Consider the following 26,702-nt stretch of genomic DNA (forward strand, 5'->3'; position numbering starts at 1 on the left):
ATTAGAGAACTTTAATTATATAAGCTACACAAGTATGGCAGTTAATAGAAAGGGGTAAAGTTCACCCATAGCTTTCTGTGGCACTTCGGTTACCTAATGAATGTGTAAAATGTCTGAAAGTAGAAAAGTTGCAATTTGGCATGTGTTGTTGCAGAACATGTGGACTGGCAATTGCTCTAGCAGAGCAGCCATTGCTTCTATCACAGACACAAGATTATGATGGGGAAAAAATCTTTTAAAACTGTAGGTGAGTTTTGATTGAAATTATAACATTATAAGAGATGTAGAGCAGTGACTGCAAGTAAGCATTCCTCCAAATATTTTAAAAAGAATATTTAAAAATTGAAGGAAAACCATTTATACAATAGCTTGGATTTTGAAAATTTCAAGAATAGTTAAATAGTAAAATAAATTAATTTAAACTAGATTACTTATTGCATGATTGAAATAATTTGAAAAAATGAAGAAGAGATATTTTCAACTTTCAATTTCCTGGAAAAACATGTTCTTTATACTGCTGCCTTTTCCAACTACAGTTATCATGCAAAGGAAATAAAAGGAACATACATACAAAATCTGGGCTATGATTTTGTAACAACGTACCCCCACTGATCGTTGCTGTGTGTTTACATAAAACAAAGGTTTCCAAAAATAATCAAAGCTTTACTCCCTTTGCAGTCTCAAGTATATGGCATCTGATGGTAAATGCATGCCATATTATACAAGAAAGACCACAACACACTTTTTATTTAGAATACCAAGATTGCCAGTGACAGCTAGTGCCCTTCCCAGAGCAGTGGTGCTCAAAGCTCCTACCACTTATTTCAGAGATACCCGAACTCTGATCAGTTTTCATAAAAAAATGCTACTTGTTTTTTCACTCATTGGGTGTTAGTTCAGTAATAAAAAGCAGGAAGAAGGAAGCCAGTTTATTTATTATGCCCCCCATGTCTTATTTCTAACAATTCTTGGATCACTTTCTCACCTATTTCCCAATAATATATCATACAAGAAAAACTAATATTCTTCTGTTTGTTTTTCCATCTACAGATATTCTAAAAAGTCCTTTTTGTGTATTCCAGAGAATTAGCAGAACTGAATAAACATACTAAGCAGGTCAAATGAAATTCTGTAATCTGGAAAATACTAGGAGTGTGATCCACTTTGGTCAATATTTTGAAGCCCCACTGATTTCAACAGTAGCATTAAGTACATGCTTGTTTCTCCCATTGAGGTCAATGGCAATTTAAAAGTGCTTAAGCTGGGCTAGATCATGCCTCAGTTGTTTCACATTATTTGAAATATATTTTCTACTGATAACTGGACTTTAATGCCAAACTTCCACTGATGTATTGTTTACTAATCAGATTCCCATCTTTATTGTGCCTGGTCTGGTTTTTGGAATTATTTGATGCCTCACTTCGTATCCTGAAACTCAGATATACCCTCTGAACCTCTACATATTTGAGCAATAAAATGCAAATGATTTTCTTGTGCCTAACAAGCTTTACACATCCATACTTTGGGAGAAGTTCCAATCTTCTCAACAATGTATAGAATGCAATTCTTGTCCTTTCAGCAGAGAAACACTTCCCTTTTTGACTTGGACTGTAATTTGTTCCCCAGCAAACTCCCACATACATATTTGACACCAAATCTACAATTTGACACCAAATCTACACTTACAATGGTGTTGGGGTTTCATTAACACAAACCCTATGGATTCTGTGAAGTAGAATTCTCCTTACCACAACAAAACATAACAGGGATTTCTTCTTTTAAAAGTAGAAAGAATATGTGCATGGAATCACTTTGAACTAGAAGAGTCTACCAAAAGTTTGTATATTTTCCACACTATGACACTTCACTGCATAGGAAAGCGCTAGGTGGCAATCAGAGGTGGGCATGGACCAGAAAAAGTCCAACGGACCATCGGCCTGTGGTCCATTGCATTTCATGGACTACAGACCATGAACTTTTCACGGACCTGCCCTGTTCACAGACTGGTTTGTCGGTCTGTGGTCTGTCACTTCCGGGGGCCTTAGGACTGCCCCCTGCACTCAGAGATGCCAAACTCACAGCAAGGCTTCAGCAGACCCATAAAGCGGCTGCCCTCAGGAAACTTCCAGTATCTAGGAGTTGCAAATGCCAATTGACTTGCAGCACCAAAAAGTTGCAATGAAGCAAAATCAAACAGAAAAGAGTGGAGGAAGAGCCCCCTCAATCACCACACAGACACCTTCCCAACTTTTGCCTAGGGAATTAATTCTTGCTTCTTGCTCACATAGAGAAGAATGGGAGCTCTCTGGTTGGCAGCCAGAGCTGCCTATCAGGGTTTTGAGGGCTAGGATTGGTGTGTTTCAAGGGCTACAGAAGGTCTGCAGACATCCCCTCCATTGCCTAGGGAACTGATAGATCAGCACCAGGATGTCTGGACTCACGGACCACAGACCGACAGACCGGCCCAAATGGACCAAAGTTCATGAAAAACATGGTCCCATGAACTGCGTGCCCGCAAACCACAAACCAGGCCAGTCCGTGTCAAATTTAGGTCCGTTTCCTGGTCTGTGCCTACCTCTAGTAACAATTACAGTCCGATAATAATGAATACTGGCTCAAACAATATAGAATATTTTACCTAACTTGTAAATAAGGCTATTATAATAAACATTTGGCAACAACCACAAATCTCTGTTATCTGACCATTATTCTGGCATCTAGTCTAGTTCCAGGTCCCTGGGAAGTGGGAGGGGTAGCAAGGTGAAAAAGCAGTTCAGCAGTTATCTGCCTGCAAGGCACATTAAAGCACAAGTGTTAACAGATGTATTCACAAATATGATTGTCCTGATCGGCAGTTGTGTACAGAACATTTCCACTAATAATTGTGCCATCTTCTTGGCTTTGGAAGGGTCCAGTTTGAGAGAATGATTCCTTTCTCTGGGGTTGCCCCTGCTAAGCACAAGGACAAACAATTTGCTTGTATCCTCTAGTAGACAGACAGAACTGCACACAAGGAAGACTCTTTTCTGTGTGTCTGCCTAATATTTCTTTATCCTGCCTTTTTGCCAAACAGCTCAGAGGAGTACATATGGTTCTTCCCCGTTTAATCCCACAATAACTTTATGAAGTAGGTTAGGCTGAGACAAGTGGCAGGCCCAAGGTCAGTCAGTGAACTTCATAGTATTGTGGGAATTTGAACCTGGGCCTCCCAGATCCTACTCTGAAACATTAACCATTTCACCATACTAGGTTAATGCTTTCAGTACTCTGACTCAGACTATATATAGGGTTGCTAGATTTTTGGCTGCTGTTGTAGAAATACAGAAACATCCTAAAGCAACTGCATAAGATGGTTGTTGTGGATTTTCCGGGCTGTATAGCCGTGGTCTTGGCATTGTAGTTCCTCATGTTTCACCAGCAGCTGTGACTGGCATCTTCAGAGGTGTAGCACCAAAAGACAGAGATCTCTGTGTCACAGTGTGGAAAAGAAGTGGCAGGTAATTTTTATCTACTCAGGAAGGTAGGGTTGGGCTGAGTCATCCTGTAAGAGTTTCCCAGGGTGTGGAATGCTAATGGAGGGAGGCTTCACTGTATCCCGAGGAGGTTCTTTTGCATATGGATTGGTGCTTGATATGCTAATCTTCTCTGCAGGGCTATTGTCGGGTATAGAGTGTTTTGTTAGCCTGGTGTTTCTCAGTACTGGAAACCATGCTCTGTTCATTCCTAAGGTCTCTTCTTTCCTGTTGAAATTGTGCTTATGCTTATGAATTTCAATGGCTTCCCTGTGCAATCTGACGAAGTAGTTGGAAGTGTTGTCCAGTATTTTAGTGTCCTGGAATAGGCTACTGTGTCCCGTTTGAGTTAGGCTATGTTCAGCCACTGCTGATTTTTCCAGATGGCCAAGTCTGCAGTGTCTTTCATGTTCTTTTATTCTTGTTTGGATGAAAAGAAAACCCAGCTGCATAATGCAGAATCTGCAGGGACTGATGGGAAGTATCTAAATTTTCCCTGTACCCCCATTCCCACACTGTTTTCTCTTTCCCTCTTTCTGGAAGATTTACGCATCCTTACCTTTCTATCCACCACCCATCTTCAGCTATATTTATTATTTATTTACTTTATTTATACTTAGCCTTTCTCCCCAGTGGGAACCCAAAGTAGCTTAAATAAGTTTCTTCTCTTGCATTTTATCCATCCTGTGAGGTGGTTAGGCTGGAAGTATGTGACTATTTGGGTCACCAAGTGGGGTTCCACAAGGAGAGTGGGCATTTGAACCTGGGTCTCTCAGATCCTAGTCTGAGACTCTAAGAACTACACAATTCTTGCTTTGGGTAATAGCTACTGTTGTATAGTAGTGAGCAGCCAGCCAGGACTGCCAGTGCTTTCTGCCAGGTCTGGCCATGCTAAGTCCTCCCTCAAAGGCCAAAACAGGTCTGGAAAGAACCCTTTCACCCCCACCCCCACACCTTTTACTGACAGAAACTAAGGGCCAAGCTACACATGACGAATGACACTTGAACGGCAAGTGTATTTCTCCCTGTTCACTTGCCCTCCACTCAATCCACTTGCCGTTCAAGTGTCATTCGTCATGTGTAGCTTGGCCCTAAGTCTTGAAGGCTGACAATATTGTTGTGGTTGCCTAATAACCCTCGCAATGGCCACTGCAGAGGACATCAGTTTCTTAAAAGTGCATGGGCTGCTTCTATTATTGGGAGTGGGTGGGTTAACCCCTTTTTATTTTTTAGAATTCAGATTTTTCTGGAAACCTAGGGCTTTTCTCAGGTATGTTGGAAGATATGTTTTGTGTGTTCATGGCTTCTCTCTCCAGATTTAATTATTCAAACATGGGGCTGCATTGAGAATTAGATAAACTGATGTTTATGGCCAAATTAGATAAAACACAAGAGATGAATGATAAAGAAGGATGTGATTTTTCTATGTGAGTACTATTGACTGGGATTCTGAGATGTCTCAGTGTCTTAAATTGTGTTTAAAAGAAAACAGAGGTGTCAACTGGTGGGGAACAATCTTTTTTTAGTTCAGGACCAAAATGGGGAAATCTCCTGTATTTATAGATGAACTCATCTGTTCATGTATGGAATGGGCCTTTAAAAAAAAACATAGAACACACTAGCAAGAGGAGCCAAAACCTGTTCCCTCCTGTATCTCCTGTCACACCATGGTACTGCAATGCTGGAAGCCATCAAGACTACAGTACCAGAACTCAGGGAAGCTAGAATAAAAAGGAGAAAATAAACTGAACAGAATGACAGCTAAGGTGGTAGGGTTTAGCTCCACTTGCCTACATGCTTCATTTGGGGGGGGGGATGAGGATACACAGCCACTAAAGGCTCCACAGAAAGGATAAAAATCCTCACACACCAATGTTGTCATGCCTCTCTGGACTACTATGCAACTGAGAATTTTAACTCCCTGTGACAGTGGTTCTCAATTTTTAACAATCTCCATTTTAACTTACATTTGTTCATGGACTCCCGCGGGCTATCATTTGTTTATATTTGAAGAAAAAAATGAATTGTCACTGTGCCTTAGGTTGGACTCATAGTCAAAAGCACACTCACCTAGGAGTAAATGCCTAGGTTACTTTTAAGTAGAAAACACATGGGAGTAGGCTGCAGTGTCCCATCAAGTTCAGTAGTGGTTTGCTCCCAAGTAGGAATACCTAGTTAAAAGTATGCTTAAATCTGCCTTCATTTGTGAAGCATATTTGCTGAAAGTAAGCCTTACCAAAACTGGCAACGCTTACTTCTAAACATACTTGGAAACAGGCTGTTAGGATCTAATTTGTGTAAACTTGCACAAGATCAGCATTGATGCTGTATTCCTCTCCCTACCTCAATGGTTATTTATTTTTATTTATATGTAATTTATAGTTTCCCTTTCTCATTGAGACTCAAAGTGGATTTCAGTTTAAGTCAATACAATCAACGGCTGGGACATTCAATAAACAATACAATAGAATATGGATAGCAGAAATTTTAAAACCAGCAGAAATCTGATATAGAACTGAACTAAAACATAAGCAATTTGACATGACATATTAATGCAGAAACTACCCAGAAGGAACATATCTGCCTCAACAGACAGTACCCAATCATTTACCACAGCATCTCTCTGAGCCACATTTCTTATAGCACAGTCTTATTACCTGAGTGAAAAAGTATTTCTCTTCTCCCTTCTTCCCTGTCAATCATCCCTAGAAAGAAAAGGAAACCACCAATTGCTTCCCCACCTCCTGCTCCCCATCATTGAATACAAGCTGCTGTAATGAAAAAGCATGTGCATATAGTGATAGGGGATAGCAGTGATGGCAATCAGGGAATGAATCAACCCATCCACCCTGGAGGGAGAGAGGATGGTAAACACAGACAGGGTAGGGGAGATGGATGGAAAACTGCCTGGACCAATGGTGGGGGGAGCGGACATTGTGGGAAATGGGGCCAAGGAAAAGGAAAGCAGTCAGGAAAGGTAACTTGCATTGCATCTGCCTCCTGCCACTGGTCAAAACTGGATTGTGCTATTCTTCCTTTTTCTCATAACTAATATTTTGCTTTTGTGAGGAAACTGGTGGTGCTTTTTACAACCTCCACTCATTATACAGACTCGTTAGAGTAGCCTCATGAGCCCTCGGGTCTGTGAACCCCAGTTTGAGAAGGGATGGGCTATGAAACAGGGATGGTTTCCCCTTTCTACAATTTGGAAAGGAGACTTCTTTGCCCATGGAAGAATGGCACAGTCCCTTTATTGCAAAAATTCGATAGGCCGGGGGGGGGGGGGTTACAGCCAAGCAGTGAAATCAAATAAAAGAATGGAATAAAAAATCTGAACAGGTAATAAAAAAAGAAAGTGAATTAAATTAAAAAGGAATTAAATTAAATGAAAATAAAATGTTGATTTACACAACTAATGGGCCTCAGGCCTCAGGATTACAAGGAAAAACTATAAAAGCCCTATTTTCATCTCTATCTCCATTATTCTAGTTTTTTAATTCAGTAAGCGAAGGCAAAATAAGTTACTCTCTAGTATGAAGCAACTCTGAATGAGATATAAAAATGTATATGATAAAACAGAGTTTTAGCTGCTTAAACAGGTCATTCAGAAATTATTTTTAAAAACTTTTTTATGATTTGTTTAGGAAATCCTTTCAAACCCTGTTTATGGATCAGCATTTTAATCACATGGGTTTATGCTCAGATTATTTTCTTTACAAGCTTTAGGGTTGAGTGTATTTTTTTAAAAAAAATTATTTCCAACATTAGATGTTATGCAATGAACTTCAGTCTATTGTGTAAGCTCTCACATCTGTTCAAGGGATTATTCTGTAATCTTGTCCTGATGGTTAAATCCTTTTCAATTTTTATGAAATAGAAGTAGCCCTTAAAACTTGTTTACATTGCCGTCAAAGCTACTCTGATCTTTTCCTAGGATATGCCACTTTAAATTGTAGCCAATGTGGATTTGCATTTATCAACAGGTCATGACAATTTTATGCTTTTTCATGCAGACGGGAAACTTCTTTGGGGAAGTTGAGGGTGCAGTGATGAACAAATTGCTAATAATGGGCTCCTTTAAAAGGTAAGAGATTTGTAACTCACTTCTCTTTGCAAAAATTAGTTAAATGCAATCATGTGCATATCAAGCAAATCCATAAATTATTTTATGTTCAGTGTGCCAGTGATCTTATTAAATTCATTTTGATGCCCGTACTTTCCTATGCAGTTCAAAGTCTTGGCCAATAAAGTATTCCCAGGCTTTAAAGTTCAATAAGGCATAGTACTGAAAGAACACAGTTCTTCTTCCAATGGATATTAATGGCAAAATCCACAAAGACTTCCCTGTAGGGATTGCACTTTTCAGTTTATGATGATGGAAGGACTGTGCAAGTCATCTGATAAAACTCTTTGCAGTAAAGTAGGCTGGCCAGCTGGCACAAATGTTGCAGCAGCTAGTTAACTCATGTAAATCACTGTTCACTCAGGAGGTCTATTCAGTTGTAATGTGCGAAGAAGGGACCCATGAATGATCACAGCATACATATTCATGGCAGATCACTTGTATGAACCATGAATCCAATAAACTGTGGTAACATCTGCATTGTAATTAGCACTGTCAGTCTGCTATATAGTCTACCTGGCTGGTTTATTGAAGAACTCTTGCCAAATCATATTGTACCAATGCAATTTATATAACATAAATATTAGTCGTATTGAATCCTAGTCCACTCATCTGTCTGCATGAGCCATCCTTAAGAAGATCATAGAGGACTACTAATCTGATAGCTCACTAAATGTCTTTATATGAATGAGGGATCACATAAAAAACCATTGTATCATTGACTTATCTCATTATTTTTCTTCTTAAAAATCATTGTTTCCTCACCTGTGATTTGATTTGGAAGTTCATTTAATAATTTCAATAGAGAATGATCTCAAACCATATTTTGCAACTGAATCAGCCTTTTCCCTCAGACTGCTGATTGAGCTGTGAATCCCCTCAGACTGCTGATTGAACTGTGGGCCTTCACTAGTTTGAGAGAAATTCTCATTGTTTAAAATCTTATCCCACCCCAGTGTTAACAGACGCTGTAGACAATAAGGAAAAATGTTTAAAGTATATTGATAGTGTACTTCTGGGACCCTCAATTTAGGAATCATAGGGAAAGCACCCCATGCAAAGCACAGACACTGGGGGAAAATATTTTTTCCAAGGCCCTTGGACAAACAATTCTGAGATTCTGGGATCATTAGAAAAGGGAAACCAGGTAACAGTATCTGACTAGGTAATTTTCAAATGTGTTGCATTTTAAGTATCACATTGGTAAGTCACAAATTCATGTGAAAACATATCAATTTAATTTATCCCAGCCTTATTCAAGGAGCTCAGAGCTGCTAAATTCATTTCAATCTCAACCCTGTGAAGGTAGAATAGGCTGAAAGTAAATGGCCAAAGGTCATCCAGCAAGCTTCATGGAAGCATGTGGATTTGAACCAGGTTTTCTCAGTCTTCCAGATCCTACTTCAACAATATAGCTACCATACCATGCTGCCTCACATAATGCATTAGCGATCCTTACTAATGAGTGTGCTTTCCCAGTGATTCCTGAACCTCAATAAAAAGTTTTCTTTGGCATCTAGTTATACGGTGAATACTGCCAAACCTACATAAGAATGTACACAGAGACCTGCTGGATGAGACCAATGGTCCATCTAGTCCAGCATCCAGTTTCACACAATGGCCAACTAGGTAACCTAGAGTGTCAGCAAACAGGACATAGAAGCAAAGGCCTTCCTCTGCACTGGTATTCCAAGCTTTGTTACTTTCGAATATGGAGAGCTAAGAAAGCCACAGGGTCTCTTTTCCAGCAGTCCCTATGGCACTTAGAAATTTTCTCCATCCCCATACCTTCATTCTCTGTGGACACTCAGGGAATGAGTAGGAAGCTGTGCATTCTCTAGTTACTCTTCTTTACTCCTTTCCTCATTAAAGATCAGTGAGAAATCCTATGGTGGAAGACTGCTGAACAAATTCTAAGGAGTAAAGAGAAATTATTCTCAAATGGATACAAACCTGGGAAAATCTCATTATCTTTATTAGAGACTGCTGGCCCACAGATCTGAGCTGTCAATTCAGTTGGGCTTAAATGAACTGATATTTCCTTCTCTATATCCTTTCACTGTGGCATTATTCAATATTGAGGAATTGTGTATGTATTTGGCCATCTCCAGTATTTATTCTTTATTGTTAACGTTTCCCTGTATTAGCATGTGGCATTCCTATTGTTCTGCTTATTTCCTTTTTATTTATTTCAGTCCACAAGCCAGCCAGTTTATTCTCATTGAAATCAACAGAATTATGTGAATATAAATATGGGTATTGTGGCTTAACTGCTTTGTGAATTGGCATACAGATATATTAATATTTGTTGAGAACCTGATTACGTGCCAGAGGCCACCAAAATGCATGTTTGTATGAACTATGATTATTTTTAATTTTATCTGTATACTCTGCCTTGTTTTTCAGTTGCAGCAAGGTGGTTGCTGCTAGCAGAATCCAGCCAGCACAAATATAAATTAATAAAAACTGAATATGCTTCTGAGATGTGCAGCCTATTTCCCCATTATTTATTTTATTTATTCATTTATGATTTTATATCCTGCCTCTTTGTGGTCTGTACATGGGTCAGCTTCCAACAATAATTAAAAATGCTAATGTAACAGACGTAATCAGCTGACTGAACCCCACATAAACCAATATACTTACAATAATACTAATTATATACTACTAATAATAACAATAATGAACAAGAATAGTTAAAAAAGAACCATAAGAAAAAGAGACCATATGGCAAATAATACAAGCTTGGGAGTTCAAGTTCTGAAAATTCTCATTTGAGACATTTTCCACTGGGTCTTGTAACTTGTATTTCCAGTGCTACAGCAATGGGCATTCTGATGTTTAAAGTGTTGCACTGGGGGACTAAAATAAGCTCAATTTGTACTATTAACTGTTGTAGTATTGTTGCTAGATTTTTGGACTAGTCTCTAAGCTTACTACTTTTGAAAAAAAAATTTGCTCTGAGGATCTTCAAAGCCTTTCACCTGTTTTCTATTGTTACAACACCAGTATTACTGCTTGACTTTGCAACTCTTCCATAGTAGGATGGTTTGGGGTTCCATAAGGCAGAAGCTTCTGGCTTAACGCTCGGCAAAAAATATTTCTAGAAGACATTAATAGACTTTTGCTATTGCAGTACAGAATAGGGTGTGTATCCTCCCCAAAATCTGGTTGATCTGGATCCAGGTTTCAGGGATACAAAAAAAATGGTATCCATGAAATCCAGGTAAAATTCTTTAATCTGGTTCAGCAGAATTATAGAATTCTGGATTTATCCAGCCATTATTCTCTATAGGGAAAAATATCTGGGTGGCTGTAGGGGAGCATTTTACAAGCAAACTCCGCCAAATTTGCAGAAAATCTACCCCTGAGTGTCCACTAAACTACCACCACCACCACACATTTCAGGAAAATTGGACCTCAGGGTCTAATTCTGTGGGCCCCTGAACAAGGTTCCCCCAGCGACTCTCCATTGTTTCCTATGATCGGAAAATTTCCAAGCTGGCTCTCAGACAGAAACAAATAGGAGCAAGGCAGCCACTTGACAAAGACAGTCCCAAATGCAAGCTCAACCCATAGAAAGTCCAGCAGAACAAAACTGATGCATAGGAATAGAATCCCCTCCCCACCAAAGCAAAGTGAAGCAAGAGGACCAACATCAAAACGGAGAATCATGTCAAACCAAATTCCACCCAAACCAAGCTGAAAAAAAAGAGACACTGTTGCAAGCCCAACAAAAACATTCCCAGAAGCCAGGCAGAACCCTGGGCCAGTGGGGAAATACCACAGAACAGAACCAAGCACATAGATCCAGAGGAGTTAGCCGTGTTAGTCTGTAGTAGCAAAATCAAAAAGAGTCCAGTAGCACCTTTAAGACTAACCAATTTTATTGTAGCATAAGCTTTCGAGAATCAAGTTCTCTTCGTCAGATGCTGACGAAGAGAACTGTGATTCTCGAAAGCTTATGCTACAATAAAATTGGTTAGTCTTAAAGGTGCTACTGGACTCTTTTTGATTTCAGAACCAAGCAAGTACTCCACATCAGCCAGTGCTTCATAGCACCAGAACCACCAAACACAAGGTAACGGCAAGCAAACTCAGTTGTAAAGTAGTATAAAATAGATGGCCTCAGAAAGTGAGAGGGAGGGGTGATTTCGGGAAACCCAAGTTCTCTTTCTACTAATCTCTGCAGTCTGCTCTGCAGCCTACACTGCCACTCTCACTGGCTCAGAGGAGCCTCGAGACAGAGCTGCAGGCTGCAGCAACCCTCTGTCCTGTTTCTTCCAAACCCTACAATGAGGAAAGTTAACATTACCCACAAGAACAACATAAGAGCATTCTGTAGCTTCATTTTGGGTGTTTCTGCAAGTTTGCCTCTACTTGTTTGTAGCACTTGCATGGTGTGTCAAATTATTTACTTTCTTTTCCCTACCAGCTCGCTCAATTTTCCTGTTCCAGTGGCAAGAGAACGAACTTTCTGGTACTGCTTATACTAGAGTAACTCTGCTTAGGATTTCACTGCTAGTGTCTTAACTGAGTCAGTGAGCATCAACTGGACCTTGCCTCCAGAGACCTGGCCTTATGGATTTATGTTATGATTGTCTTAAGGCTAAACTACTGTAAAGCACTCTAAATGGGTCTGCCATTAAAGACAACTCAGAAACTCCACTGAATGCAGAGCGCCGTAGTCCTGTTACTATTGGGCACAAAGCAGGACATACATGTCATACCCATTCTGTAGACACTCCATTGATCTGTTAACGAGTTCAGTTCAAGTTCTGGTTACCACTTACAAAGCGTTGAATGGCCTTGGGCCCACATAGCTGCAGGAGTGCCTCTCCTGCTATACTCAGCTGTGACAGCTTTGCTCATCTGAGCAAAGCCTTCTAAAGGTGCCACCCAGCAAATGGGTAAGGTCAGCAGCTACCCTTCCACTTACATTTTCAGTGGTGGCTCCCACACTGTGGAACAGCCCGCCTGAGAAGGTCAGGAGTAGACATGGGCACGAACAAAAAAAAATTAATGAACCAGCGGTTCATGGTTCGGTGCTGACGACAATCCCAAAGTCGCGAACCGCAACGAACATTTTCCGTTGCTGAACCGGTTCACGGTTCGTGGGGTGCGGTACGGCCCCCGTGGCACTTAGAGAGCCCATATTCCTGGGGATTATTTTGCAGGCTCTCCTACAGCCATCACCCAAGTTTGGACAAGATTGCAAAAAGGATCTTGGAGTTATACCCTCTCCAATCCAAGGCCTCCAGGAAACTCCCACAAAAATCCAAGCTGAATTATACCCTCAGTCTCTCTCCCTAAAGGCTAACAAGTGGCAAGCAAGAGCTCTGTCCCACTCCACTGCTTGCTGAAAGTGAAACCCAGCCTGGGAGCCCATGGCTATTTATAAGCACAAGTCCCATTGAGCAACGCAGGAGGTCTGTGACTGGCCGTCAGAGCTGCCTGTCAGGGTTTGCAGGGATGAGATTGGAGTGCCCATTGCTACAGAACACCCCCTTCCCCCTCCCTCCCCTGGGTGTCTTCTCCAAACTTGTAACCACTTTGCAGCTCCGTGGTTGGAAGGAAGACCTGCCGATCAAGGTAAGCTGGGCTTCCTTTCAGGTTTCCAGGGCGACAGAAGGAGTGCAGACAAAGTTCAGGCATTCCCCCGGCTCCGTTGCCAGGGGAATTGATTGCTGGTGCCTGACTGTCTGCCTTCCTGAACCACAGCCGAAAGCACCGAACCAGGCGTCTCCTGAACGCTGGTTCGTTGGCCATGGACAATCACGAACTGCCGGATCGCGATTGCACGATCGCCAATTTCGTGGGTTTTTGAAGTTCGTAATGCAGTTCGTGCCCATCTCTAGTCAGGAGAGCCCCCAACCTCCTGGCTTTCCGCAAACAATGCAAAACAAGTATTCAAAAAGGCCTTTTTTCTCAGCTAAGAGGGTGGTATTGTAGGAAAGGGATCCCAGATGTTTCACTAATGAGTTAGAAACCATAGATTTCACGATTATGTTGCCTTACATATTATCTGTTGCTTTAAATATGTACTCCTATATCCTACCTGTGATTTATGTTATTCAATGTAAGTCCTAGAATTGATTATGTTCTGTTTCAGCAGTTCCTCAAACCCGTACTGGATCCTTGCTAATACTATATCTTTGTAAATTTATATTCTTTTACCCCATGACATTATTTATGGAAATGCCTGCCCTTGTCCTTGCCACTAATTGTACTAATCTCACACTATGTAATCCGTTTTGAGTCTCAGTGAGAAAGGTGGAATATGAATAAATAAAATAAATAAATAGAAAATAAAAGTAGTTGAATGAACATTGCAGAGGGCATCTTTATAATGGAATAATCCTCTCCGTTTAGTATTGTAGGTATCACTTACTTTTCTGCATTGTGTTTACCTTGTATTCAGTTCTCTGTATTATTTATAGTCTACCTGCCTTAAATAGTTTGTTGTTCACATTGTTCCCTAATTCTCTATTTCTAGTCCCAGTGCATTGTTCACTGATTATCCTATTCTGTCTGATTGTGCTGTTATATCCTCTAATTTACACTGAGTTTCAGGAAGAAAGGTGGACTATAAATCAATTAATCAATAAATAAAATGTGCTACAACTGCTTACCGCTACTGTCCATTTTGATGACACTGAAAGCTTACTTCATCCATTGGAACTTTGGTTTTCTCCCTAGATATGCCATTCTTATCAAGTTGTCCATGTTGCTTAGTCGTAATAAATGGGTGCTCTTTATTAACTGTTTCCTCTTGGGATATCCTGGACCAAGGTGTCTGTGTATTAGAAATGGGTACAAACCAAATTACGAACCAAAATTTGTCACGAACCAGGCCAGTTCATGGTTCACAAACTGGTGGTTCGTGAGGGCTCATTTCTCACAATCGATGATGAATTTTAGCCTGGTTCATTTGGTTCATATTTTGGTTCGTCACTGCAGACAGCCTGGTGCTGATCAATCAGGTTCCTAGGCAAGGGGGGGGGATGGGCTCTCAGCAGACCTTCTGCTTACCCAGAAGCAATGTTTTCATGAACTGAACAAACCAGTTCATGAACTGGGGCAAGTTCATGAACTACAATGAACTGGATGAACCACCATTTTTTCAGTTCATGCCCACCTATACGTTGTGTATACTGAGTATGCATTTGAATATGTATTCTCATTATGAAGGAACTGATTGTAATACATACTATGTATGGAGTGCATTATGTATGTATTTACATTAATGTAGTTGACAGAAAGTCACAATGAATCATTGGAAGGAAATACTCTGAAACATTTGATGTAGAAAAAACCCTGTAGAACTCCTGAATTGAACACTGAAATTTGTCCATCCTATTATTATCCAATATTTGTGTAATCCTACAGCAATGCCAACAGGACATTATATATCTAGTATGACAAATCTCAGTTCCATTGATTTCAGCAGGGCCGGCGCCACCATTGAGGCGGGTGCCGCGGGTGCTGGGGCGCTGGAGGGGGTGCCAGAGGGAGTGCCGGGGGCGGAGGCACGTGCTACGGAGCTAGCATGCCTGGCCTGCAGCTGCTGCAGCCGGCCAGCCCCGTGCCGCCACCACATGCCCCCAGCCAGGTGCAGCAGCCGCGGGCCAGGCACAGCAGGTGTCCGGGGCAGTGCACGGAGCATGGGCAGCCTCCGTGCGTCATCCCAGCTACCCGCCGGCCTATGGGACCAGCTTTGTTGCGTAATGATGTCATTACGCGGTGATGTCATCACGCAGTGTGGGGGTGCATGCGCGCACGTAGGGGCAGCCACAGGTGCCAGAAACCCTGGTGCCACCCCTGGATTTCAGTAACAGCAGATGGATGTCATTCAGGGTAAGATGTGAAAGGGGGAATCTGTTGGGAAGCCAGAATTCTTAATAACTTGTCGTTTAAAAAATGGAACTGTTTATGCATTGTGAACAGTAAGAAGGAATTCAGTCTGTCAGGATGTTCAGAGGGGGTTTATTTCTAGCTATTCAAACATCTGCCAGTTTCTTTCATGATTCAGCAATTTCTTACTGGTACATTCTTGATTCTTACAAGAAGGCTGGCATCTTATATTCTTCCAGCTGTCTCCGCTCCCACAGTCTCTGCACAATGTTTTCCAATATTGCAAAGTATTATATTCATACATTTTCTTTTGGCACTTGCAAGTTTTGTATCTTGAAATGCCTTATGATCAATAATTGTCCAAGAACAAATATGATACATTGTCCTAAGTAAAGAACTTCTGTTTATATATGTCAGGTGAATATCTCTTTGGGGAACATAAACAGGCACTTTTAACAGGAATGTGAGATGCCTACAAAATATCACATTGCAAACAGTGTTGTAATTTGCTGGCAAAAGTGAGCTGCTGGTAATCCTTTGAAGTTAAATTGACTTCAGGCAGCTTTTTTCTTTTCGCCTGTAATATATTTCATTGTTTAAACCTTGGCTTTTACAATATCAGGAAATTGTCTATAAAAAAGACACATTTTATCTCAAGGTGTCTCCCCTAAAGGTATGCCCATTTAGTTGATGAAATGTGGCTTTGCTTTATTGACTGGAAATTTGTTATCAATGTGCTGTATTGGTCTTTTGTCTAATTCTCAAAGAAAGGGTTCTATAGTCATTGATAATAAAGTTGTGGCCAGTTAGCACAGTGATGCCAGAAGCACTAAAGCATGTTATCTGCTGCAAGATGCTAAATGCAGTAGTATGTTGCCCCAAGCTTGGGCTGGGCAATTTGTGTATAAATTTAGTTCAAAAGGAAAGCAGATAATTAGCAGGTACTTTAACTATAATCAAAGGGAAAGGAAGCAACCAGTCACCAAATATAGATATTTAAAAGTTATAAAACCACTACAGAATGGGAGATAATTTGGAAGCTCTACTTTTGTGGTGTTTAGTTTATTCTGAGGGCAACGGAGATTTTTGCTATGTGTCTGCGTTAAAACCCAATTGTGAAAATGGACATTTTCATAATTATATCAGAGTTTAGAAATCCCTACAGTGTCAACATTAGGAATTAGGAGAGATGATCAAATGTACACGCTCTCTGGTTTTCCTTTGAGAAGAATTCATTTGGCCCACAAAGAACTAGATGGTCACCAAAGCAGGATATGTCATGCTCTAAATACCCCTGACCTATTAATTAGGGAGCTGAGCAGTACAATCTAAAAATATCCAAATAATGAGAAAATCAGAAAGTACCCAAGGACATTATGCCATTAACAAAGAATAGATACAGTGAGGCAAACTCATATTGTTCAAGCACACTATAAGCATACTATAAAAAGGCAAAAATTCAATTTCCTGATCTAATGTTGAGAAAGATTTGCTCCAGCTTCTAACAAAATTATCATTTAGACAGTGAATATTCCACTACAGATAATTTCATTACTTCCAAACACATATTATACTGTATTCAGATTTTGCCATCTCTAATGAGAAAAGAAGGAAAGATAGTAGGAGACAAGATCTTTAGTTGAAAATTTTACTTATCCCTATAGACATTCTTTAAATGGTTTCCTTTAACTCATCAACTTTCTCCTCTTTCAGTGTATTTCACAAGCATAAAAACAAAATTTCTTTCAACTAGGGAGGTACATTCATTTATTAAAGAATGAAAACCTGAAACGAAAAGGCCCTGTTCATTATTTTGTTATAATAAAAAGAAATTTGTTACTTTGGTACCTGGCTATGGTTTTCTGATTTTGTGAGCTCTAGCTGAGCTCAGACTCGAGCCCTGTTAACATGTTACAGGGAATAAATATGCATCCCGTATGTACGATGTCTTCACTTTACAAATGAAACCAGACACCAGTACCTGGATAAATGTGGGATTTAAATCACATGTTCAACTGCATTGAATGTAACATAAGAATTACTCAACACCACCATACCTAGATTATCAGTGCAATCCTATGGCACGTTACTCCAGTCTAAACCCATTAAAGTCAATGAGCTTAGACTAGAGTAACTCACCATAGGATTGCACTGTATATGTCTGTTCACTATAATTTGTGAACAAAGTTTCAGAAAGAGTGAGAAGAAACTTAGAAGAGAATGATACTGACAGGAAATGTTTCCAATTAGCAAAGTTAAACTACACATTAGTAGTCTGTCTGTGTATCACTCCTTACAGTGCATGAAGTTAAATTACCAAACACTGTTATTATTTGTTTTCTACCAAAACTGATTCAGGGTTTAACCATTCAAGACTCTGCCTTCTCAGCCTACCTTACACAGTGTACCCACCTGTCACCTTGGCCCTCTCTACAGCTTCCTGTCTGTCATAAGGTGTCTATGCAATCCTCACAGGATGCCAGTTGTCCCCTTGTGTCTCCCTGGCTTTCTTGCATTGCCAACAGAAGCATAGTGGTTGCTGTGTAACTCTGCCTTCCTCTCTTGGGATGTCTGATACCTCCCTCTGCTTACTCTATAATGTTCTTGGCTTTCTTGGAGAGCTAAATAGGGAGTGTGGGTGGGCAACAGAGTGCAACAAATGCCTACAGCAAAGAGGCAACTATCCCTTTTATGCTATCCAATAGTCAGTCTTCTATAGGTTGAGCAATTGGTGTCCTGGGCCTTATTTAATTTAGAAGGAGCTATGGCAACAATGTCTGTTGCCCTAATGGTTATAAATAGGACTAATTTCAGAAGAAAACTCGTGGAAAAAATTGTTCAATGTTCGTCTTCCAGTGCAGTCTCACATGGGGATTGTGCATGCTCAGGCCTGCTGAATGGCGTGGTTTTACAGCTTTAAATCCACTGGGGGCGTCTGTCTTCCCGGAGCACCTGTGCGGTGTTTCTCCGCCAAAACCGAGTGACTCTGGGAGACGATGCCCCCTCACCCTCAGTTCCTCTTTCGTTGCTGGTTGAAGAGGTTCTTTACAGCGATCCATGGTCTATCCAGCTGCGTAGATCTCTGGTGAATCTGTGAGTGCTGATCATGGCTGATAAAGCCTTATTTAAATGTTGCATGTTGTGCTCAATGAAGATGACCCACACTGCTGGGCATTCCAAGTGCCCTGCCTGTTTGGGAGATAGGCACAAGGTTGCAGCCTGCAAATATTGCCAGGATTTCACCCCAAAGGTGCAGGCAGAAAGGGCCAGAAGGCTCAAGGCCCTCCTGTGGGAGCGAGCAATGTTGGATTCAACTGGTCCTAGCACAGAGGCAGTTAATACCTCCGCTATTGCTACATCCTTGGACTGCCTGACTCCAACGCTGACATTGGTCACACAATCTGCTGACCAAGATTGGCAATCCTCGGATCTGACCATTCCATTTTCAGATATGATGCTGACTCCGTCTCGCACCTGACAGTTGACTCTAGAGTCTCAGAATCTAATTGAGGCATCCCAAGACCGGAACCATCCCATGACTTTGCTGTGCTTGTCGGAACCAATTCGGCGCCCTGATAAGCCTCGCAACAAATGCTTGGCTCCGAGTGAATCTGACTGTTCGAATACAAAACGGCCGGTGCTGAAGGACATCGGTTCTGATAATTCCAACTTATCTATACTGTCGTCGGAATATCACAGCAAAAAAGCTAAAGCCAAGAAGCACCACCTGCAGAAAGAGAAACACAGACATGTCAGTGGAAGGATTCTGACCCTGGAGTCGCGCCAGTTAGAATGACCACCCACTCCCTCTTTTCATTCACAGTCTCCATCACTTCACTTTGAGGAAGAAGGGGAGCTTGTTGAGCGTGAGTCCTAGCCCTGCTGTGCTCATTCCTGCGACTGGTTCTGACACTCTCAGCCATCTCATTATGACTTGAACTAGGTGAACCCTATAGGATGGAGTCAGTGGACTGAAGGCTTCTCACAGCACAAGTTACACCGTCAGCCTTCTCAAATGTCCAGGTCATCCCTGGCATACCAACTGTCCGAACCAGATCAAGGGCTATACTTCCCTGACAGAAGACCAAGTGGACCATCCAAACCTTCTCCCAATGACACCGTGGGGGACAAGGGGGCAATTTCTCCAATGGAGGACTATAAGCTCTACACTGAGCAGCTGTTATGGATGGCCAAATCTCTTGCAATAGAGATCACTGCCACGGAACTGAAGCCAAAGGATAAAATTCTCCGGTATCTGTACTCTAGCAGCCCTGCCAACGCGGCCTTTCCCATCATAGAAGGGTTTGCCAACGTGATTTCTTCTCTCTGTGAAAAGCCTTCCTCTATTGCTTCCACATCCAAGAAGGCAGAGAATTATTATAAGACCAGAGAGAATGTTTGTGCTTTTCTTTTTACGCATCTCCCTCCATCATCCCTTGTGACAGAGGAGATGCAAGCAAGACCCAGACAGGGCATGTACTCACCTCCTTCAGATAAAGAAGGAAAGAAACTGGATAAATTGGGTAGAAAGATTTGTGTGTCCTCGGCCCTTAACATAAAGATTGCCAATTATATGGCAATCGTGGGCGCTTATCAGATATTCCTTTGGAACTATATGACAGCTTTCATAGATCATTTTCCAGAGGATCAGAAGATTCTTGCCAAAATCATACAGGAAGAGGCGTTGAAGTTATTAAAACAGCAGATAAATATGGGACACAATTCTGTAGATTCCTCTTGTAGAGCCCTAGCAACTTCAATTGTGCTGTGGCAACATGCATGGCTGCAGTCCACCTCTTTGCCTATAGAAACATGCAACAGGATCGAAGACCTGCCATTTGAAGGGCCAACTTTATTTTCTACCAAGATGGATGAATACCTGTCACAAAAACGCAAGGACAAGCAGACAGCGCATTCATATGGCGTTCTCCCGAACAATTAGATAATTGTATTGTCGAAGGCTTTCATGGCCGGAGAACGATGGTTGTTGTGGGTTTTCCGGGCTGTATTGCCGTGGTCTTGGCATTGCAGTTCCTGACGTTTCGCCAGCAGCTGTGGCTGGCATCTTCAGAGGTGTAGCACCAAAAGACAGAGATCTCTCAGTGTCACAGTGTGGAAAAGATGTAGGTCATTTGTATCTACTCAGGAGGGGTGGGGTTGAGCTGAGTCATCCTGTAAGAGTTTCCCAGGGTGTGGAATGCTAATGGCGGGAGGCTTCACTGTATCCTGAGGAGGTTCTTTTGCATATGGATTGGTACTTGATGTGCTAATCTTCTCTGCAGGGCTATTGTCGGGTGTGGAGTGTTTTGTTAGCCTGGTGTTTTTCAGAACTGGAAACCATGCTCGGTTCATTCTTAAGGTTTCTTCTTTCCTGTTGAAGTTTTGCTTATGCTTGTGAATTTCAATGGCTTCCCTGTGCAGTCTGACAAAGTAGTTGGAAGTGTTGTCCAGTATTTTGGTGTCCTGGAATAAGATACTGTGCCCTGTTTGAGTTAGGCTATGTTCAGCCACTGCTGATTTTTCAGGTTGTCCAAGTCTGCAGTGTCTTTCATGTTCTTTTATTCTTGTCTGGATGCTACGCTTTGTGGTCCCGATGTAAACTTGTCCACAACTGCAGGGTATACGGTATACTCCTGCAGAGGTTAGGGGGTCTCTACTGTCTTTTGCTGATCGTAGCATCTGTTGTATTTTTCGGGTGGGTCTGAATACTGCTTGAAGGTTATGCTTTTTCATAAGCTTTCCCATCTGATCAGTAATTCCTTTGATATACAATTAGATAATTGTCAGACCATGGTTAAGGACAAATCTCCAATTCTGAAATAAGAATGTACTTCAAAGGCTCAGTGCAAAATATTACAGGACTACAACTCAATAGAGCATATAGGAAAGAATATACTTCAATGATGCTCAAAATTTGTTGCAGAGTGTTTCTGGTTTGTTGCATTCACAATCGTAATGGTCCACTTCCATGGCCATGTCACAGTAGGAAGTGTGATCCATTTCACCTAGGGATTAATATATGCTAAAAAATGATAACAGATCTATTGCAACTTCTGAAACTAAGGAGATTCAGTTGAACTATGATTTAACTATGAAAAATCTGCTTAATTTCTTTTTGGCACATTAATTTATAGCAATTTAATATGTTTTGCAGATGTTAGGGTTGCCATTCTTGGCTGCAGACTTCTCAGGATTTCTTGAAACAACTGAGGATGGGAATGCTGGAAAGGAAAGGGATCAGTCAGCACAGGAAATACTTTCTTCCCTTATGCCTGAAGTCAAGCATTTGGATCAGTAGGAGAGCTGTGTAAGCATGAGTTCCTGGTACAATAGAGACAGGGAGGAGGAGGAGGTGGTGGGGGAGAATTTCCTAAAACCTTTTCTGTCCTTTGCCCTCCTCCCTCAGCCATTCCTTTTTATGAATTTCTTGCCACCCATATTCAACTATCTGTGCTGCATGTAAATCCAGTCCGCTGACTTTGTATTGTACAACTTTGGAAGATATAGAGAATCAGGAGCATATTTTTTTTGCAAACAGTTTCTTCCATTTATCTATATGCAAATTTTCAAATGTGACTGTCATGGACTTAACTTGTTTTGAAGATGCAAATTCTGAATACAACAGTTCTTGCCAGAAATTTGATCATTGTGCCAAGAAGTGACTGATGCTGCAAGACCCAAGTAGAATTCTGAAATGAATTCATTTTACGGATCCAGTTGCATGTTACTTGGGAGATGAATTATCAGATAGCCCAAATTTTAAAAAATGCAATCCATCCTCTCAAGTTAGTTTTCACACAACAGCATCACTGGTGAGGGAGATATTTGCCATGCGCCATTTTCTTATTCACTTGTTCTTCCCCTTCCCATTATTTGTCCAATAGGGAAAAATACAGGTACTTGTATGTTGTATTTTTTCTTCTGTAGAAGAAATAACATCCCAGTAAGGACCTGATAGTGGAAAAGCATGAAAAGGGATTTGCTGGCTACTGTAATAGCATTTTGTTTTTTAAAAAAAATATTGGAGGCTAGACTGGCACTTTGCAGGGTTTAGAAGGTTCTCAGAAGGGCCTTAACTCTAAGCAGAGGTTGTAACTCTGCTTAGGATGGGGCTGCTAGTCATGCATCTCCCCTGTAATGTGTACTTTGGCCCTTACAGTGCCAATTAGCTATTGATAGAAGAGGAACTAGTGTTCTTTGTTAGGAGAGAGGGTAGGGTTTGAAAGAGCAACAATGACTTTTGGCTAGAATTCTATAAAACCTTGCTAATTTTTAAAAAGATGAGGCAATTTCATAGAGGAAATGTGTATGAAAGACTATTAGCCATGAGATTTAATGGACCTTTCAAGTCTAGAAGCATTATGTCTCTGAGTACAAGGAGCTGGGGACAAACAAACTGAGTCTGCCTTCGTGGTTGCATGTTAGCATCCCAGAGGTATTTGGCTGGCTATTGTGAGCCAAATTGGCCACCTTTCCTACAAGTTCATGGCCAGTGTCTGTGTGTGGTGTGGTAGGGCTCTGCCCCCACACCCCTGCTTCCAGGGCCACCCACTGTCTATGGGTCCAGTCTCTCTGGGTACCTCTGCCAAAGGCTCACCTTGTTATTTTTCACCTGCTTACCATCTCTTTATTTTGTGAAGCTAATCTGCCAGCCTACTCACTAATTGTCCATATACATGGTATTTCATCCCCCAATGGGGGGAAGGGGTTCCGTCAATGCCGCCATGGCTGGCAGGTGGGTGATGTCTTGGGCCACATCCTCTAACTGGACCATCTGTCTCCTCTGTGCCAGGGGAAAGGTTTCTGTTGGCACCTAGAAGGCCCCAAAAAGGGCAGTGGCCAGCTGAGCCAGAGGGGTGGCCACTGACAAAACCCATCTTCTGGATGTGTGGGCGGGCAAAGAGCACAGGAAGAATGTCTTATCAGAAAAAAATTTATGTGGACCAAGGGCAACTCCAACCTCCTTCCCATTGGTTTCACAAGTGTAAGGCAAATGTAAGGCTTCCCTTTCGCAGCCGCCCTGTCTGAGAGGTGGGTTCTGTAGCTCATGCCTGTTCCATGGCACCTTTAATTCGCGTCCCTTTCCATGGTGGCAGACGAATCAGTCTGGGCCATGAAAGTTTTTGCTGCCACAGATCACGGGAGAGGTATGCTGAATGAAATTCAGGTGCAACAGCCCCCCTGGCCACTCTAGCAGCAATTCTCATGCGTCAGACAAAGGACCTACCATGTTTCATAGAGGGGTTCACCAATGACGATGTCTTTTGAATGTGGGGCAGGCTTTCCAACCCGCTTATCTGTGGGACTCAGACCCACCCTCCCCTACCATCGGGGAGGGCATAAATCATGGTCCCTGCATTGATGATATGGGATTTGTCGGTGGGTAGCACCCCTCAAAAGGGGAGATGGACTGTGACAGGTAGGCCATCTCTGAGTGAGAACAGCTTAGTGGTTCTAGAAACACAGAGGAGGGCTCTTATTGGGATCTTCACCTTCCATGATGGTGGGCCTACATGACCACCACCATGTCAGAGAGATGTTTTTTTCCAGTGGCCTTAGGGTTGGGCCCAGTAGCAGTAGCCCGGAGACCAGAGTGGGGTCAGATACCTGAACTACCTACAAGGCACCATCCCACTTAGCACACCACGTCGTAGATGTTGGTTTTGCTGCCGAAAATAGCCCTTGCAAATGGGGAGCTACTTTCATCCATGTTAAGATCCCTTTCTATATGGGAGGCACTCTCCCCAAAGGAGAGTTAAAGTTGCCTTCTCCGAACATGGGGGAGGCATCCGTTCCCGTCTGTTTAATTGCAACCGCCCAATTTGAGAGGTGGGTTCTGGCTCTGACAATGGGCACTACCTCTCAACAGGGGAGGTCCATCTCCTTGGGGTGGTGGGATTAGGCCCAAGGAAGGAATCGCTTCTATCTAACCTGTGGGTGTGACGATGGTTTCTTTTTCTGAGTTTTCTGCTGCAGTTTCTACCACCACGTCTTAGAAGTGGGATTGTGTTGCAGAAGTGGGTATTGTCAGCATGGGAAAGGGGGCCGCAGCAAGCACATGACCTTCCTTTGTTGATGGGATCATGTTCGGTAAAGTGGGTATCATCAGCAACCATCCTCCTCGTGCAAACTCAAGGCCCCTTCCGAGTGGGAAGGCCGATTCCGCTCCCTTCCCCAGGTGTGGTGAAGGTGGGGGGGGGGCGCAGCAAGCACATGATGTTCCTTTGTTGACGGGATCACGTTTGGTGAAGTGGGTATCGTCGGCGACCGTCCTCCTCCTAGGAGTGCAAGTCCCCTTCCGAATGGGGAGGCTGCTTCTGCTCCCTTCCCCCAGGCATGGGGAATGCAACCGTAGCAACCGTATGTCCTTCCTTTGCCAATGCCGCCACATTCGGTGAAGTCGGTGACCATCCTCCTCCTGTGATCGCATGGCTCCCTGTGAGTGGGGAGGCTGCTTCTGCTCCCTTCCCCCAGGTGTGGGGAAGGCAGCCGTAAGGGCACATTCAAGGAGGGTTGAGGCCACACTCAAAAGACACCACCATGATGTGGTGGCTGCCCTCTTCCCACTCTAACCCCACCGGTGCAAGGAAAGGGGGCCCGCAAAGGGAGGGGGTGGCTGCCATCGATACCCACTTCCATGACATGGCAGCTGCCCTCTCACCACCCTAACCCCACTGATCCAAGGATAGGAGGCCCCCAATGGAAGGGGGCCGCACAGTCTCCTGTCGCTGAGTTGGCTTTCAGTTGAGCACATCCAGTCATTCCCTCCCCATCATAGAGAGTTGGTCTCCCTGACCCCAGGGCATCCTCAGGGCATCCATTGTCAATGAAGCCACATCTGGTAGGTGGGTTTTGTTGGCAGCTGCCTCTCCTTGGCAGGAGGAGCACAAGTCTTCCTTCGACCAAGGGTCAGTCAGAATAGGAGAGGGGAAGTTGTTGCTTGTCTAAGTCTTTGGAAAAGTGATAATTGAAGAGTGTTACATTTAAAACCTTAAGAAAAAAAGTACTAAAATGAAAAGCTGTGGTTAAAAAAGGTCTACTGAATGACAACCCATGGGGAAAACGTCTACTGTACAGTGTTGTTGAATGAAAAGTGTTGAAAAACAGAAGTCTTTGGAAAGTCTGGGAGCCGACGTTCTGTTCTGAGAAGAAGATTCTCCCACCCCATCCCAGGTTTTCATTACAACATTAGGGTGCTGCGGATTCGGTTTCGCTTTCTCAGCCATGCCGGATGCTCCTCTCGGCAGGTCCGGGAGGAAACAACCGGGCACCCTGACTGGGCGGCTGATCTGCAAGGATTAGCCCCCAGGACTCCCAGTTAGGGAGGCAGGGTCCGGGACGCTGCGGGAAGAACCTCCCGGAATCAATGCGGGGGGGGGGGGAATTGCCCGTTTGTCCCTATGGAGGCCGGCAGACGTGCGCGGTGCCTTGAGTGCCGCCGGGCAACGAGAAACGGCAAATAAAAGAAACAGGCGGAAGCCTGTAAACAAGCGAATCCCTTCTGTTCTACAAGCGTTTGTGAAGGAGAGGTTGATCTGAAGAAGACTCGCTCTTCCCCTTCGGTGAGTTCCAGGATCTGGCTGGCGCCCCCCCCCAAATGGCAGCAAAGAAGCAAAGTCCCGCTCTCGGTAAGTCGATCTCGGCTACCTTACAGAAGGGAGAGTCGCTCGAAGAGTTGGTGCGCAGGGCGGTGGTGGAAGCCATAAAACCCTTTGTTGACAAGCTGAACGAAACTGATCAAAGGGTGGGCTCAATTGAAAGCGAAGTGAAAACCATTAAGGAAGTAGCGGGGGGGGCAGAGAAGTCTGCTCTGGAAAGTGCGTCACTTGTGAAGGCTACGAAAAAAGAGCTGAAGTTGGTGGAGAACCAGCTGATCGGGCTACAGGTGGAACGAATGCAGACAACTTTGCGTCTCCAAAATGTGAAAGAGGAGGAAAATGAGGATCTGTGGGATTTGGTCTCGGAACTACTGGCGACACCCGCGAGGACAACTAAAGAAGAGGTTAAAAGCGCCATTTTGGAGGTCCGTCGGGCTTCTTCAAAATATGCAACAAAGCGACAGTTGCCTCGCGAGATCATTATTGACTTTTCATTTAAAAAGATTCGGGACACTATCCTATATAACTCATACAATGCGGATTTGGACTTTATGGGTCTTAAAGTCAAGATTTTAAAGGACGTTCCATTTCTAGTCCGGAAAAGACGTTTTAAGT

The 26,702-nt window shown here is 42.7% G+C and overlaps 1 protein-coding gene across 1 annotated transcript in view; it reads left to right on the forward strand.

Annotated features, from left to right (window-relative positions):
• Nucleotides 1–26,702, forward strand: part of CACNA2D3 (calcium voltage-gated channel auxiliary subunit alpha2delta 3) — a 1,057,886-nt gene that overhangs the window by 970,602 nt on the left and 60,582 nt on the right. Inside the window, exon 31 of the mRNA XM_054976383.1 lies at nucleotides 7,526–7,596. Within this exon, the coding sequence (XP_054832358.1) occupies nucleotides 7,526–7,596 (71 nt within the window). The remainder of the gene's footprint in view (nucleotides 1–7,525; nucleotides 7,597–26,702) is intronic.

Source organism: Eublepharis macularius, chromosome 4 (genome assembly GCF_028583425.1).
Source record: "Eublepharis macularius isolate TG4126 chromosome 4, MPM_Emac_v1.0, whole genome shotgun sequence".
In the NCBI taxonomy this organism is placed as follows: Eukaryota; Metazoa; Chordata; class Lepidosauria; order Squamata; family Eublepharidae; genus Eublepharis; species Eublepharis macularius.